At 38.2% G+C, this 17481-nt stretch overlaps 2 protein-coding genes across 2 annotated transcripts in view; one reads left to right on the plus strand and one right to left on the minus strand.

Moving 5' to 3' along the window:
* LOC107725790 (gastrula zinc finger protein XlCGF52.1-like) overlaps window positions 1-17481 on the plus strand; it is a 187823-nt gene that overhangs the window by 30351 nt on the left and 139991 nt on the right. The gene's annotated exons all lie outside the window — the stretch shown is intronic.
* LOC107725795 (gastrula zinc finger protein XlCGF57.1-like) lies at window positions 2503-10594 on the minus strand. The gene is made up of 3 exons (XM_016535200.1): window positions 10535-10594; window positions 9787-9881; window positions 2503-4215 (listed from the first exon to the last, which is right to left on the minus strand). Exons 2-3 carry the CDS (start codon window positions 9863-9865, stop codon window positions 3098-3100), a joined length of 1197 nt encoding a protein of 398 aa, XP_016390686.1. The 5' UTR covers window positions 9866-9881; window positions 10535-10594; the 3' UTR covers window positions 2503-3097.

Consider the following 17481-nt stretch of genomic DNA (forward strand, 5'->3'; position numbering starts at 1 on the left):
GCACTGAACCCCCAACTGCTCCCTGGGCGCCGCAGCAAAAAAAAAAAAGGCTGCCCACTGCTCCGGGTGTGTGTTCACGGTGTGTGTGTGTTCACTGCTGTGTGTGTGCACTTTGGATGGGTTAAACGCAGAGCACTAATTCCGAGTATGGGTCACCATACTTGGCCACATGTCATGTCACTTTCACTTTCACTAAGGTCTTCTGGGAGGTTTCTAGGGTGTTTCTAGGTGGTTGTTGAGGTGTTCTGGGTGTCTGGGTGTTTAATATGAAGCACCATTACTTCAAACGAGTTATACTTGAAGCCCGCCCTCTGAGAAATACTGAAAGTATTGTTATAAATTGTAGCAATACCTCCCCCTTTACCTTTTGGACGCGGTTTGGATCATGTTTATAACAGTAATCTTGGGGGGTAGACTCGTTTAAAATAATGTAATCATCAGGTTTTAGCCAGGTTTCTGTCAAACAGAGCACATCTAGTTTATGATCAGTGATCATATCATTTACAAAAAGTGCTTTCGCAGAAAGGGACCTGATATTCAGTAAGCCAAGCTTTATCATTTGTTTATCCGTATTACTTCTGTTTTTTATTTGTTGAACACAAATTAAATTGTTACTCATTAAAGGGGTCATATGATGTTGCTAAAAAGAACATTATTTTGTGTATTTGGTGTAATGAAATGTGTTTATGCGGTTTAAGGTTCAAAAAACATTATTTTCCACTGCGGAGGCTCTGTTACCGGAACCGAACAATGTACAGGACTCCCTGAGCTAGTCGCATCCAAAGCCGTATCTAGAGCCCTCACATTCTTACTGTCCTCAATTAAAGTTTGGATGCGTGTCTCTAATTCTGAAATCTTCTCTGTCAGCCTAGCTATTTCCCTGCATTTATCACATGTGAGTCCCTCGTCGCCGACAGAGAGAGATAAACTATACATGTGGCATGCGTTGCAGGTGACAATGCAAGTTGAAGCCATTACTCACCGTGATTGTAGAATAATTCCGACTCACCAAAGTTGTTGATGGACTCATGAAAAAACGGAACATGAGAGAAAAGAAAGAGCGAGACAGAGAGAAAAAGAAGTGGTAGGAAACCCGAATGGAGATGCGATTGACAAGCTAATAGGCTAACGTGCAGCGCTCGCAGTTCAGATTAAAAGATTAAAGGCGGATGATCTCAAACTAGTTTGGTGATCAAATAAAAAATATGGTGAGAACAAAATTATATTTTAGCGATTTAAACGAGAATGATAGTAAGAGAATTTTCAACAGATAAACAAAGCTACACGGGGCTAAAAACGTACTCTGTAGCACGGCAAACAGGAACAGGAAGCGATCTCCCTAATTGTTATAACAAGTTTGAATAAAGCTTTGTTTCATGTGTTGTCTTGTATTTATTTTTTGAAATGTTACTTTTATTTATTCTTTTACTCATTCATGTTTCCTGTTATTGTCAGTAAATAAAATATAATTGTTTCATTAACTTATGCATTAGTTCATTACTTGACTGAAAATTGAGATGTATTCACCTTGGCTGCATTTGTCTAGTGTGTAGTCATGCATAGCTATTGCATATGGTATTAATTTAATTATTGGTCAGTATTTATCATTATTATTGTTCATAAGTGTTGGAGTAGCCTAACAATGCATTCTGAGGTAATCTTAATTTCTAAGTAGTAATACTTACATTTTTCCAGTATAAAATCAACAGTCTTCGAGATCTTTGAGCAGCTGATCGACGTCTCCTTTGTGCAGATATTACAAACATTGCAAACATGGAGGAAAACGTACTAGATAGGGTTTAGGTTACTGATGCTATGAGGTGTTAGTGCACCTGTCCTTCTTATGTTCTTGTTATTTTGTCTGCAGAACTTATAATTACATACAAACTCAGGGAAAGATGGTAGTATCTTTAATAATGAACAATCATAATGACAAAAAAACAGAAAACATAACTATAAAGAGTTTGCGTACATCATAGTATGAGATTATATACTCAGAAAAAAAGGATTCAATATCTTTGAATAATGATAATATTCCTATAATCATAATGCATCAAAAATTGCATTTGTTGTTGTTGCTATTTATAAGCCTGAGGGATGAAACGATAGACAAATTCATAAATTTTCCTTCATTTGTGACAACGCTTCCACACCATTGATAGAAATTTCTGCCAATCTATGTTTTCATGTTATACGGTAGGGGGTGCTATTGTGGATCTTCTAAAAGAGTACAGAATCTACATATTAAAACACAGGCGAAGAAGAAACAGAAAATAGCAAAAGAAGTATTGATATGAAATAAAGTGATCATCAAACATATATGACATGGAGACCTCTACATAGTCTAAATATAGTCTTAACATTTGAAACTATAGCAAAGAAGATGGTCAAATGAAGAATAAAAAGGAAACAGATGTAAAAAAAAAATATATATAATAATACAAATACAAAATAATACATAAATTTGAATCAGATGAAGCTCACTTTCAGCTGTGGTGTGAAAGTAGCACTGATTTCTAAAAGATACACACAAACAGGATTTGACATTTACATGGCTTTTCATATGTATATGTATGTGTAAGTGTGATGGTTTTATTACAGTGAATCGTCTTTCTCCAGAGTGAAATCTTTCCTTTTTCTAAACGTCATCACACTGTGGAAATCAGCGTTTCTTTCCAGAGCGAGTTTGCAAATGCGGTTTCAGTTCTGTGTGATATGTGAAACTGAGGACACTTGTAAGGCTTCTCTCCAGTGTGAAGTCTCATGTGAATCCTAAGGTTTCCTTATATGAATGTGAATTATGAATACTTGTGACTCTCAGTTTGCTCTTTTCGTGAAACTCTTTTCACAGTGAGGGCATGTGTGAGGCTTCTCTATGATGTGGATTTTTACATTATTCTTCAGGTCATTCCTGTCTGAGAAACTCATTAGGCACCTGTGACATCTAAATCATTTCTCTCCTGAGTGAAACCTCATGTGACGATTAAAGCATTCTTTATATCTGAAACTTTTTCCACACTGATCACAAACAAAAGGATTCTCTCCATTGTGAATTGCCATGTGAGACATTAAATGTTATTTTCGTGTGAAGCTCTTCTCACAGTTTGCAGGTGAAAGACTTCTCTCCAGTGTGAGTTCTCATGTGGGCATTAAGTGTTTTATTCTGTGTAAATCTATTTCCACACCGAGGACAAATGAATGGCTTCTCTCCAGCATGGATTGTTAAGTGGACTTTAAGGCTCTCTTTTCGACTGAAACCTTTTCCACACCGTTGACAGGTGAAAGGCTTCTCTCCAGTATGAATTCTCATGTGGACTTTAAGGCTCTCTTTTCGAGTGAAACTCTTTCCACACTGTTGGCAGGTGAAAGGGCTCTCTCCAGTGTGAAATCTCAGGTGATTTTTAAGATTTGCTTTTAGTGCAAAGCTCCTCCCACACTGTTGGCAGGAGTAAGGCTTCTCTCCAGTGTGAACTCTCAAGTGGCTATTAAGGGTATGTCTCAATGTAAATCTCATTCCACACTGAGAACATATGAACAGCTTTTCTCCAGTGTGGATTTTCAAGTGAACTTTAAAGCTCTCTTTTCGAGTGAAACTCTTTCCACAGTGTTGGCAGGTGAAAGGTCTCTCTCCAGTGTGAACTCTCATGTGACTTGTAAGACTTCCTTTAATTGAGAAGCTCCTCCCACACAGTTTGCAGGTGTGAGGTTTCTCTCCAGTATGAACTCTTAAGTGGGCATTAAGTTTATGTTTCTCTGTAAATCTCTTTCCACATTGAAAGCAAATGAATGGCTTCTCTCCAGCATGGATTTTTAAGTGGACTTTAAGGTTTTCTTTTCGACTGAAATGTTTTCCACAGTGTTGACAGGTGAAAGGCTTCTCTCCAGTATGAATTCTCATGTGGAATTTAAGGTTAGTCTTTTGATTGAAACTTTTCCCACACTGTTTACAGGTGAAAGGCTTCTCTCCAGTATGAATTCTCATGTGGGCTTTAAGGCTTGTCTTTCGACTGAAACTTTTTCCACACTGTTGGCAGGTGAAAGGGCTCTCTCCAGTGTGAACTTTCTTCTGCACTTTAAGGTTCCTAGTTTCTGTTTCATGAGTCTGTGAGTAACTCAAAGATTTTTCCCCAGTCATGAAATCATGGCATTTCTCATACTGATTTTTCTCTTCAATTTCATTCAGTTCTTGACTCTCCTCTTTCAGTGGCATCAGGTCTAAGGTGAAAAGAAACAAAAAGTTAACAACAGATTAATGGCACAAAGCAACAGCCGTGAAAAAAGATGTAAAACATCAAATCCAACAACATGTATGCTAGTTCCTATATCCACTAAACAACTACAAAAGGTAGTTCCCTCAAAACTAAAACCCAAGGTTATGAAACAGCTATTAGATACAAAACAATGCCGGACAATGAATGAAATAAACTAAGGGACATTTTTTAAGATTTTTGGCATTTTCACATTTTTATTGAGAGAGTTTAAAATTGACAGGAAGCTAAGTGGGACAGAAATAAGGGAATGGGATCGGAAAAGTCCACGAGCCAAAACTCGAACTTGGGATGCCCAAAGTGCAACAGCACTGTATATCAGTGCATTGCCCATGAGGCTATCAGCGCCGACAGACAGCTGTGCTTGTTTAGTTAACATCCATGACAACAGATTAGTGGCAGGAAACTAGAACAAAGGAAGACAAACAAACTAAACCTTTAAAAGAATGAAACTAACACTGATAGAACATGTTACACCCCCCTCCAGGAAGGCACATCCAACTGAGGAGGGAGGGCAGGGGCTCTAGAGGTGGATGAGGGCTCGGCCAAGGGCTGGAGACTAGTGACGATGGTGGGAGGAACCAAGTTGGTGATGGTGGGAGGAGCCAGAAGCAAGAGGAGCCAGGTGGTGACTCAGAGAGCAGCCAGAAAGTCCACGGGGGAGATGAAAGAGGAAGGAGCCATGGTGGAGACTTGGCTGATGACACCCGGTGGATGACTGACAGAGATGGAGCCATCGGCAGATGGGACTAGGGTGCAGACAGAGCTGATGGAGCTGAACAACACTAGTTGCTTTGGCAAACAAGGCAGAGCCACCGCAACAAGCATCTGAGGTGGAGACAGAGTGCCAGAGGACTGAGGCAGAGCTGTTGTGACGGAGGACCAAGAGAGAGCCAGAGGGAGGGTGGAGATACGAAGCTTAGCTGAAGGTTCATAACGCCATGACACTGGCAGGGTGATGTCTGACCAAGATGGAGCCAGAGGAGCAGAGGGTCTCTGGTAGAGCAGAGGTAGAGAGGAGCCTAGACAGAGCCGACAAGTCGAGATGGAATGATGGGCACAAAAGCTGGAGGCAGAGTCATGGAATCATCTTGACTGGGTGAATCTAGAGACCGGAAGAGTCCAGACTTATCAACACAGCATTGTATTACAGGAAAAGACCAGGGGGTGAAGGGAACCAGTGGCAGCAGGTCTGACGGAGATGCTGAATCTTGCAGTGGAGGTGGGAGACCGGGGCTGAGAGGGAGTAGTGATGACACAAACTTGGTACAAGGTCAGGAAACTGGCTTAATGCTGGACAGAACCTGTGGTGTTGATGAAGATGACCCAGGAGATAAAGCACTGGACAGGACCATTGGGGACAGGGGATTCAACAGAAGGTCCATATCCAATTCCTCAAAATAACCAGCAAAGGTAAGTAACAGCTCACCCTCAGTGGTGGAAGTGTGTGTGGGTGGGGTCTTCCTCTATTCCCTCAAACTCCACAAGAACTCCCATGGTGGCACAGGATGTTGCCGACTCACACACCTGGTCAGACTCACTGTGGGGCTTGGGCTTTGGGCCAGAGGTGGCTGCAGGCTCTGTTGCGAGCATTGGCTTTGGCTCATTGTCCATGGTGAGCATAAGCTCCCTATCTGCTCTGGGGTCTGGCGTCACATCCATATAGCGGGGGGTACACTAGTTGGGCTCTGGACTTGGCTGCATGACAAGTGCGAGTTGGGGCTTCTTCTGCTTCACCCAAGATTTTAAAAAAAGCTCCATCTACCCACAATGCAAAGTTGCTGTGTTCCTTCAGTGTCCAGCAGGTATTCCCCTCTGACATCAGGAAGGATTTCGCCATCTAGCCCACACCAGAAACCCTCCATGAGGGTGATGTCATCACACCTTGCTCGGTGGCATATGTTAACAAATTCCTCTATATTCCTTTGTTATCCATGATATTTCTCAATATTGCAGTCATCTTGAAAAATAACAAGCACAACTCTTCTAGTCCCAGCAAAACTTCTCACTGGGGCAATATTAGGTCCGGTATTCTGTAACATTTTAGCTCCAATGATGGTGAAGAAGATTTAAAAGATCAAATTGTAATGTATTTACTAAACAAAGTTAAAAAAAAAAAAAAAAAAAAAAAAGCACAAGGATACAAAACAGCATGGTAGACACAAACAATACCAGACAATGAATGAATCAATCTAAGGAACTTAAACAATGACAAACCAAATACAGACAGTTGTGCTCATTAAATGAATATCCATGACAATTGTTTAGTGTCAGGGAATTAGAAAAAAAGGAAACAGGTAACTGAAGATAAACAAATGAATAGTCCATGAATATGAATTAAACACTGACAGAACGTGACAGAAGTCGACAAATGTTCAGAAAAGTTTGAAGTGGGTTTATACTAGGGGTGCACCGTACGGTTCTCCACACATGGTTCGGCATGCACTAGGACCGGTTCAACTTAAATCTGACAGTGAATCTGTAATATGGTTTGTTAGAGTTCGGCTAATGCATGTTTCTGTTGATGGATACAAATTCTGGCTTCCCAATACATTACAACAGAAAAAAAATGAGAGAAAAAAAAGCAATACGTGGACAAACCAGTCACTCTTTAATCAATGCGAGTGCTTTGTTTAAACAAGCATCCTCATCGATACCCCTGTTGTGTCTCACATAGTTCTGACATGTTTTACAGACTGTATTAACATTGTGGTGACCATTCACAGGAAAATGTGACAAACAAAAACAGCACCCCCAACCTAAAATATCATAAATGAATAAATGAACCCCAAAGGGCTACATTCAATGATGTTCTATTAAAATGACAAGATCTAGGCTGTCAAAGGCAGCGCTCAAATCGAACAGCATTAAGGCAGCACTGGTTCAGGAACACTTGATAATAACAGGAGCAGGACTGGTCTCTCCTGCTTTAGCCCTAACATTTGTGTAAATCTCTACAAGCTGTAGTAAACACACACGGGCCATTCCTGCTGTTCAGTGCTTTTCTGATGTTTAACATCTCCCTATCATGATTACACAAAAGTTATTTTAAAAACTGTTTGATTTTCTACATTTTATGACGACTGAAAGGCACAGAAAATCAGGAATGACCCACATTGTGGGAGCTGCAGGAGTGAAACACACAGATTGCAGGAACAGGCAATGGTCAGAAATTCAGCGCGAGCGGGATCCAGAAAACAGTGCAGGACTATAACCCACAGACTGACCCAGGAGAACTGCTTACTTACAGACAGACCTCAAACCTGCCATTCAGGCAGAAGACAGACTGTAACAGACTAGAAGACGTTTTGAATATTGTCAGCTTCCATGTGCATCACAGGAAAATGTGACAAACAAAAACAGTATTAATTACATTTCCTTCTCAAAAGGAGGAAATGTTTTTCAGTCTCATTTCCTTTTAAAAGGTTGGATTTGGGGGCGTAAAGGTGTTTTATATGGAAGAATATTCAGGGCAGTTTTCAAAAGGAATTGTAAATTGTATTTTCAATTGTGTTTTCTATATGTGGACGCATAAATTGTGACATAATCCAAATGCAATTGCAACTCTTGCATTACCGTTTGCATATTCGCTTCCGCGAATGCACAGTGACTGCCACATTTCAAATGAAAAAGCAAAGTCCATTTGCAACTGTATTTCCCATGTCTTACGAGTTATGAGCCTGTCATATTTAAATAGCAATATTAATTACCACATTTGCTTTTTCACTCTCTCGGAGTCCTGCATGTAACCTGCCAAAACTCAAATGGAATCGCAATTCCTTTTGCATTTGAATTTCCGATGTCTACAGAGAAAGCTGTCAATCAATGTGAGGGGCGGGACTATACTAGGGGGCGTGTTTGTATTGGGAGGTGACGTCACTCACAGAAGATCGTGCCGAATCTTTGATCAATGGAGGTAATCGGTAAAGGCTCCGCTAAAGGCAGCTGCCAATCAGTTCGTGCCTGTGTGAACTAACAGACAACCTTCTTGGCTTCATTTCTTTAATTCTGTCTTTTTTACCTCAAATGCAGCTCCCACCCGCTCCCGCTATATATTCACTCTTTGTTCACCCGCTGGCCGCTTAGAATAATTTTCTTCCCGACCCGACCGTTCCTGCTAAATTTAGATCTCGTTTCCAGAATCTCACATTTAAATTTGCACTACTGAAAGAAAGAGAGATAGGCTGACAAATAAAATTGTAGTCTGCACAAAATTGTATGTCATTTTATTCGTCTTGTCAAGAGTCTTGAATTTATTGACTTTGACTTGAATTTATATGAATTATCTTAAGACATGAAATTCGTTTAATATTTTATGCAACACCGTAGGAAAAAAAGTGGCAGAGAAAATAAAAATGTTGTACAAAAATTGTATCTCTTATTTTTATTCGTCTTGTCAGGATACAATTCGTTTAACATTGACAACACAATAGGAAAAAAGTGTCGCAGAGAAAAATAAATAAATACGACATCTTTCATTTAAAATTGCAAAATATAAACAAAACCGAGTTTAACGTCCTTCAAGGACAGCGCATCCACACTTTGCTCCATCCTTATTCTGCTCGGTCACTCATCGACAACCTGCCTGTTCTGTCTGAGGGCCGTATATTTACCACCAGTACAGCCTGCTCTGAGCATCGTTATGCACATGCTGCGCACAGACCCCGCAAATAACACGCGTGATGCTGAAAGCATGCGTGCAGTGCGTGCATAACAGTCTGAGTGCAGTCTGTATCGGTGGTCAATAAGAATAAAGCGCAGATATGCTGTTCTGAATGGACATGGGGAACGGGATATTGTTAGACCGCCCGCTCCCGTTCAAATTACACCAGAGTTACCGACCGCTACCGCGTTTTATTCTGGAATTTAATCCCGCGGGACTTGACCAGATTTTTTTCTCCGCGGGATTAAATTCCAGAATAAAACGCGGTAGCGGAATGCAGACCTCTAGCTCATAACTCGTAAGACATGGGAAATACAGTTGCAAATGGACTTTGCTTTTTCATTTGAAATGTGGCAGTCACTGTGCGTTCGCGAAAGCGAAAATGCAAACGGTAATGCAAGATTTACAATTACATTTGAATTGTCATAATTTATGCGTCCACATATAGAAAACACAATTGAAAATACAATTTGCAATTCCTTTTGAAAACTGCCCTGAATATTCTTCCATAGTCTTAATCAGTGCATCTGGAAAGAAAGTGATGTTTACAAGACCCTGAATTAATAAAGTGATTTTTGAGGATGAAAAAAAAAAATCAATTATAGACAACAAATCTCACTCACATTCAATTAGCTTTTTGCAAGTGTACTTTTAAATACAGTTGCAAAACTATGTGATATAAATGAATGATTTCATTGTTTTTAATTCTGAAGTATATACTGGGTTTAATGTTACCAAAAATACTTGTTTTGTTTTGGCTATTTACAGTTTATCATCATTTAATAAGTGACAAAATAACGAGACAAATAACAGAGATTAAGAGATTAATGACACAGAACGATTGAAGAAACTAACCTGTTTGTTCCTCAGGATCTTCTTGTTTGAAAGCTTCTTCAATCCTCACGTCTTCACTCTCCTCTTTAATAAACACCATCTTTATAACTGTGTGTCTCGTGGATCAGAAAGAAAAATAAACCCAAACTATATCTCTGGGTGCGTCTCAATCAGCTCACTAGTAAGGGAGTCAGCTCCCTAGTTCAGTAGTCAGCGCACTAGTTCAGTAGTCAGCTCACTAGTAAGGGAGTCAGCGCACTAGTTCAGTAGTCAGCGCACTAGTAAGGGAGTCAGCGCACTAGTTCAGTAGTCAGCGCACTAGATCAGTAGTCAGCTCACTAGTAAGGGAGTCAGCGCACTAGTTCAGTAGTCAGCGCACTAGTTCAGTAGTCAGCTCACTAGTAAGGGAGTCAGCGCACTAGTAAGGGAGATAGAGTCAGAGTGGGAGTTAATGACCTGATTACACAATAACACTCAAAACTAGCACTGCAAATTAATAAAAGAACGCAAATTATTTAGAATCTTAACAACTTGAAATCAAGGCTTTTTTTGTTTAAAGCTGTATTTGTGTATCATGACTCGCCAGCGAGCAAACAGCGTGTTTAAATGAGACGCACGTTTTCTGTTACTCATGTTTACTCACAAAAACTGTTAATTATTGTTGTTAGAAACATTACATTCATTAAGCAGTTAAACATTTCACAGTTCTCTATATAATTGTCAGAGCGAATTATTTTAGTTTAAACACTTTAAACGATTAAAAACAAACCTTTCTTCAGCAGAATCTCAGATGCAGGAGTGTGGCGCAGACTTATGACGTCACGTCGCCTCACCAAAATAAAAGTCCCGCTCACACACTAAAAATAATAATACAAATTCACATTCAGAAAAAACACACACATTCAAACGGTCAGATAATGGATTGATTTAAAGGATAAATCACAGATTTCCAAAGCTATCAATACCACTGATATTTTTGTCAAAAGCTTCTGGCTTATATGTAAATTCAATTCAATTCAAGTTTATTTGTACGGCGCTTTTCACGATACAAATCGTTGCAAAGCAACTTTACAGCAGATTAAGTTTCTACAATATTTAGTATTAAATATAAGCAAGTGTGAAGTGATCGCAATTATAACAACTACTGAGCATTTGTTAAACTCTAAATCATGAAAAAAGTAAAGTATATTCATCTTTATATTACAAAGGATTTGAAAGAACTGTTGAATATTTCAAAGTCATTAAGAATCTGTTGTTAATAATTTAGTTTGTGGTAGCAGTGAGATCTACTCTTTAATTTATTGACTAAAACTGAACCTTTGTCATTATGTATATAACCATCTTATTCAATCTCAATTTCTGCACAGAATATAAGGGCAATAAATAAAATTACATTATATTATATATAATTGAATAATTACATAATATATATATATATGTGTGTGTGTGTGTGTGTGTGTGTGTATATATATATATATAATTGCATTATTGCATATTCCCTTATAATATAATTGCATAATATTAAATGGCTGTCACTAAAGAATTACACTGATGGGTTTAAAACGATTGATTTTGTCAGAATCAAAAAACTTACATAAAAATTGTTAGAATAATTTCCTCCAAATGGTAATGAAATGTAACTCTACAGTTATATCCATCACATAAGTACAGAAATACTTGTTATGATATTAGTAAAGGTTTGAGAAGAAAACAGCTTCAGTATGCCGTTATACACCTGTAGAAACTCTGAGGAGAAGATCAGGAGACTCTGTGAATCTCCAGCAGATTCTTGATGAAGATCAAACTGTGGAGCTACAGTCATGAATCTCAGCCTGGGCTAGTTTGAAAACTATAACAGGCCTTCAGAATGTGCAGAATAGCAGCCAGGTTACTCTGGAAGGGTTTAATTCAGATGCTGATTTTGCTGATGCACTTAATTGTTTATATAATCGTTTCGATATCTTTGATTTTAGTAATGAAATTCAGGAACTGAGTGATAAACTTAAGAATAATCAGCACTTTGATATTAATCAAAATGATGAGGCTTTCCTTTCAATACGGGTAAACAAGAGTGGTGGGCCTGGTAATATCTGTGGACGTTTGCTTAAAATGTGTAAAATAATTGAGTCCTGTTTTTACTTATATTTTTAATAAGTCTTTACCTAAGGTGTGGAAAGATGCTGTTAAAATTATGATTGTGTGATTGTGATGGAGTGATTGACAATCGTGAGTTAAAAATTCGCATTAGTGAACATACACTGAACAAAATTATAAACGCAACACTTTTGTTTTTGCCCCCATTTTTCAAAGATCAGGAGACTCTGTGAATCTCCAGCAGATTCTTGATGAAGATCAAAGATCAGGAGACTCTGTGAATCTTCAGCAGATTCTTGATGAAGATCAAACTGTGGAGCTACAGTCATGAATCTCAGCCTGGGCTAGTTTGAAAACTATAACAGGCCTTCAGAATGTGCAGAATAGCAGCCAGGTTACTCTGGAAGGGTTTAATTCAGATGCTGATTTTGCTGATGCACTTAATTGTTTATATAATCGTTTCGATATCTTTGATTTTAGTAATGAAATTCAGGAACTGAGTGATAAACTTAAGAATAATCAGCACTTTGATATAGATCAAAATGATGAGGCTTTCCTTTCAATACGGGTAAACAAGAGTGGTGGGCCTGGTAATATCTGTGGACGTTTGCTTAAAATGTGTAAAATAATTGAGTCCTGTTTTTACTTATATTTTTAATAAGTCTTTACCTAAGGTGTGGAAAGATGCTGTTAAAATTATGATTGTGTGATTGTGATGGAGTGATTGACAATCGTGAGTTAAAAATTCGCATTAGTGAACATACACTGAACAAAATTATAAACGCAACACTTTTGTTTTTGCCCCCATTTTTCAGCACACCTGTGCAATAATCATTCTGTCTAATCAGCATCTTGATATGCCTCACCTGTGAGGTGGATGGATTATCTTGGCAAAGGAGAAGTGCTCACTAACACAGATTTAGACAGATTTGTGAACAATATTTGAGAGAAATAGGCCTTTTGTGTACATAGAAAAAGTCTTAGATCTTTGAGTTCAGCTCATGAAAAATGGGGGCAAAAACAAAAGTGTTGCGTTTTTAATTTTGTTCAGTGTATATTGTGATTAATAATATAGTAATTATTATTAAGAAAAGAATTGGAGGAAAATATGCAACGTTGCTTGGTGATTTTGCTTTGGAATCTTTAACTCGATTTTTCTCTAAATCAGATCTGCTGACTCTATCGCCTTCAAACGGCTGTAGCTCAGTCAATTTTTGTCCGATTCCAGCAAGCCATATATCATTTTGAAGGTATTTTAATGGGTAATGAAAATAAAAATAACTCATTTTTGAACAATTTGCGCATTCTGACTCATTTTGTCAGCACGGGTCACATTTGTTTGAAAATGTTGATTTAAAAAAGAAAACCGATTAGTTGAGTATGTTAATTAGAGGTGGGATAAAATTGATGCATCACGATTAAAAAATATTTAAAGATTTTTTTAAAGTCTGTAAACTACTTAATAAAAAAAAGAAAAATGTCAAGAATCGTTTTGTAATCAGATCATGACTCCGGATTGGATCGTGAGGTGCCTAAAGATTCCCACCCCTAATGTGAACGTGAACACAGGAATTGACTTTAAATCTACTTAAAGTATCAAAATTAATACATAAATAGGAACGTTGTAGTATACTTCAGTGGTTCTCAACTCCAGTCCTCAGGACCCACTGCTCTGCACATTTTGTATGTGTCTCTTATCTGACACACTCGGTTCAGTTCATGGATCTCTCTCCAAATGAGCTGATGATCTGAATCAGGTGCGTTAAATAAGGGAGGCATACAAAATGTGCAGAGCAGTGGGTCTCAAGGACTGGAATTAAGAACCACTGGTATTCTTAGTGCAAAAATAATATATAAATAGTAAACTACAAGTATACTTCAAAGTGTACTTTCATATAGTAGATAATGTGCTATTTAACTACTATTTAATAAACTATCAGTATACATGTGAGTTCACTTGTAGTATTGTTGCTGTACAAACAAAAACGCAGTTGTAAAAAGGGCTGTCACAACTCCTTGATACTATTCGAATACTCGATTTAAAAAAATCCTCGATTATTTTGCCCGTGTCAAGTAACCGGCAAAATACCGGAAATGGCGCATTCCACGGACGAGAATCCTTGAAACGCATTATTAGACCGTTTTCCAAGGCTGCATGATGCATTAAACAAATTTAAAAATCATAATAAAGCATGCTGTTGTGAATTCACAAACACTACAATTCAATTAAATAAATATATGCAATGCAGGTTTAATATAGTATATGTGCTTTAATTATTTACATGCATGTAGGTGACATACGTGCAAATCAGAGCGGCTTCGTTCACAGTAAATGCTGCTCCACACGAACATTTACATGCGCGGAGCGTCTTTACATCTCGCAATTCTGACTTTTTTTCCTTAGAATTTCCTGATACAAACTGGCAATTCTGACTTTTCTGACAATTCTGAGTTTATTTTAACTAGCTATTATTGCCTCAATGCTAAGTATTTTAAAGGCTATTGTTTACTTAGGTCTTTTTCTATTACCACAAAAATTAGGGGCTAAACAGACAGTGATGTAGAATCTGTGGGCGGGGCTAAACAGACAGTGATTTAGAATCGGTGGGTGGGGCTAAACAAACAGTGATGTAGAATCGGTGGGTGGGGCTAAACAGGCAGTGATGTAGAATATGTGGGCGGGGCTAAACAGACAGTGATGTAGAATCGGTGGGTGGGGCTAAACAGGCAGTGATGTAGAATATGTGGGCGGGGCTAAACAGACAGTGATGTAGAATATGTGGGCGGGGCTAAACAGACAGTGATGTAGAATCGGTGGGTTAGGGTTAGGGTTAACTACGGCACAAAGGTGAGCAGTTGATGTTCGACTCTCCTCTAAAGGCGGAGGATTTTGTTACTTAACTGTCACTGAAGACACATTCTGCAGCGCTACAAAGCAGCGGGAAGGCGTCGGTTACCGTCTCCATCCTCTCAGCTCAACGAGGGAAAATTAACGATGAGGTCTGTGGTGATCCTAACTGCCCTGAAGAGGACAATAACAAGGTGGCCATGGACACTGGTTAATTTCTTTTTGGAATCTTGCCCCTGCCCGGTACGTTCATCCGCTGATTGGTAAATAATAATGATTTATTTTTCTTTCTTTTTATTTATTATTATTATTATTCTTCGGGCTGATGGAGAGCAGGTTCAATCACTACGCTTTTGGCTCAGTGGGCCTTTTGGGGACATGTCTTGCGTTGAAGTGGACTGGTCACGCATCAACATTTGTTTCTGTTGTTTATGCAGACCTACACTCTCTGTAATGTGCGGTCTGCTTTGGTTTTTATGCACAGTTGTTTGTCATTCCTTGTTCTTGTTTTTTTTTCTTTCTTTTTTATGTCCTTCAACAGACATCAATACTTTTATTTATTCTGCTTTTCTTTTAAAAGGACTATGCATCTTGGTGGATTGGTATCTAGGATACATACTAATGTTTACATGTCACTGGCAGTATGGCATTGCTTTTGTTTCTCTTCACTTAGACAGAATCTTGGCATTGCGAGCACACAATGCATGTTCTGAATATCTTATCACTGAATGTGAATGGCCTAAATTCTCCTATTAAGCGTACCCGGATATTAGAATATTTGCACCGTAAATCGATTTCCTGTGCCCTGATACAAGAGTCCCATTTAAAACAATGCGATGTGGCACGTTTTCAAAACAACGGTAACACTTTAGAATACTGTTTCTTACATACTGCATAACTAATAAGAATTTATTGAAGAACTAACAGCTAACTATTCATTAACACTTAACTCAGTACTGTTAACTACTAAGGAAGATGTGTTAACTAATCAGTATGTAATACAATTTTATGATTGTCTTAAGTAACAGTTAGCTAATCAATAACTAATGTATTCTGTCATACCTCCTGAAGAACTACTATTAATTATCTACTAGTTAAGGTTCAAGAAAAATAACTATGAAATAACTACTACTGAACCGTTATATGCAAATAGTCACTATAATAATCAGGTTGTGGCCCACAAATCAAGTACTTGTCTTGAGTAAAAGTACAGAGACACCAATAAAATATTACTCCAGTAAAATTATAAGTAGGCCTATTCATTTTCAAAATTACTTGAGTAAAAGGACAAGTACAAATTACTACTACAGTAGCAACTTTGTTACAGTCCACTACTACTATTATTAGCCCATAATGGAAATGAAATATGCGTTTTGTTTGCTGCACACCCAAAAGGACTCATTACTATAATTGTACATAAGTTTTGCCTGTATGGTAAATAATTGCTTTGTGCGCATTTTCTGTAGGAAATCTGCTTCGGAAAGGAACCCCAACTCCATTGTCTTGCCATAACTATCCAACTTACTACAGATACACTCTGTAAAATGGTGGTTTATTTATTTATTTACCAAAACACTGGGATGAAGCTATTGGGTCATATTTGTTTTTTGTTTTTTTAGTCTTGGGTAGTTTTTGTGTTGTGTTAACGCATAAATATTTTTCACAAATATTTCCAATACATTACTTGAGCAGATTGATTGTCCTTTAGTGATGGGTGGTGATTTTAATGCTGTTATAAATCCTGCACTGGATAAATATCACCCTGATACTACAGCTAACCTTCCTCTAAGTTATTGAATAAATTTATCACTAATGTAATCGATCTTTGGAGAATCCAGAATACTACATCTAAGGACTTCACTTTTTTTTCTAAAAAGGGTGGAACGTCTGATGGGAGGACCTTTCAAATTTTGTAAAAACACACCCTTATGGCACAACTTTAATTTTTATGTTGAAATCGGCCATTTGTCCAGCCCTCTTGGTCTACATTGGGCATAAACACATGCGGTGACTTATATGATAACCAGGGACTGCTCACTTCAAGAACTAAGTTTTGTTTACCAGCATCATCATATTTTGTCTTTTTTCAGTTACGCTCTGCTCTCAAGGCCTATGGAGTTCCCTGGGCATCCCCTATTTCCTCTCATTCTATATGGGATTGGATCGCACCACCCTCTGGTCGGCCATCTGTTTCTTTAATATATAGTAAACTTAATGATCACACTGCAAAGTCTCTTTCTATTAAATCTATCTGGAATCGTGAATTAACAGATTTTGATTTATCGGTCGACTGGGAGAGGGTGTGGTCTAATCTAATCTTAACTTCTAAAAACTTGGCTCATCGTCTTATCCATTTCAAAGTCATCCATAGAGGGAATTCTGTTTGTGCTTTTTACTACAAATTGAAATTGAAATTGTTGATGGTGTGTCTGTTGCTCCCCCCTCCCTGTTGTTTGTTTGAGTGGATGTTGTTTTGTTGATTTGGAGAAAATAAAAAGTTGATCACAAAAAAAAATTTAAAAAAATGCAGCAGCTAGAGTTCTTACTAGAACCAGGAAGTATGACCATATTAGCCCGGTTCTGTCAACACTGCACTGGCTACCTATTAAACATCGTATAGATTTTAAGATCTTGCTAATTACTTATAAAGCCCTGAATGGTTTAGCACCTCAGTATTTGAACGAGCTCTTGTTACATTATAGTCCTCCACGTCCACTGCGTTCTCAAAACTCTAGCAATTTGATAATACCTAGAACATCAAAATCAACTGCGGG

This window comes from Sinocyclocheilus rhinocerous, unplaced genomic scaffold (assembly GCF_001515625.1).
Source record: "Sinocyclocheilus rhinocerous isolate Xijiao unplaced genomic scaffold, SAMN03320098_v1.1 scaffold2561, whole genome shotgun sequence".
Taxonomy (NCBI): Eukaryota; Metazoa; Chordata; class Actinopteri; order Cypriniformes; family Cyprinidae; genus Sinocyclocheilus; species Sinocyclocheilus rhinocerous.

Excerpts from the sequence above, each read along its gene's own strand:
- LOC107725795 (XM_016535200.1), bottom strand. The coding sequence starts at position 9,865 with ATGGTGTTTATTAAAGAGGAGAGTGAAGACGTGAGGATTGAAGAAGCT. Across the intron at positions 4,216-9,786 it reads AGATCCTGAGGAACAAACAG|ACCTGATGCCACTGAAAGAG; the intron begins GTTAGTTTCTTC and ends TTTTCACCTTAG.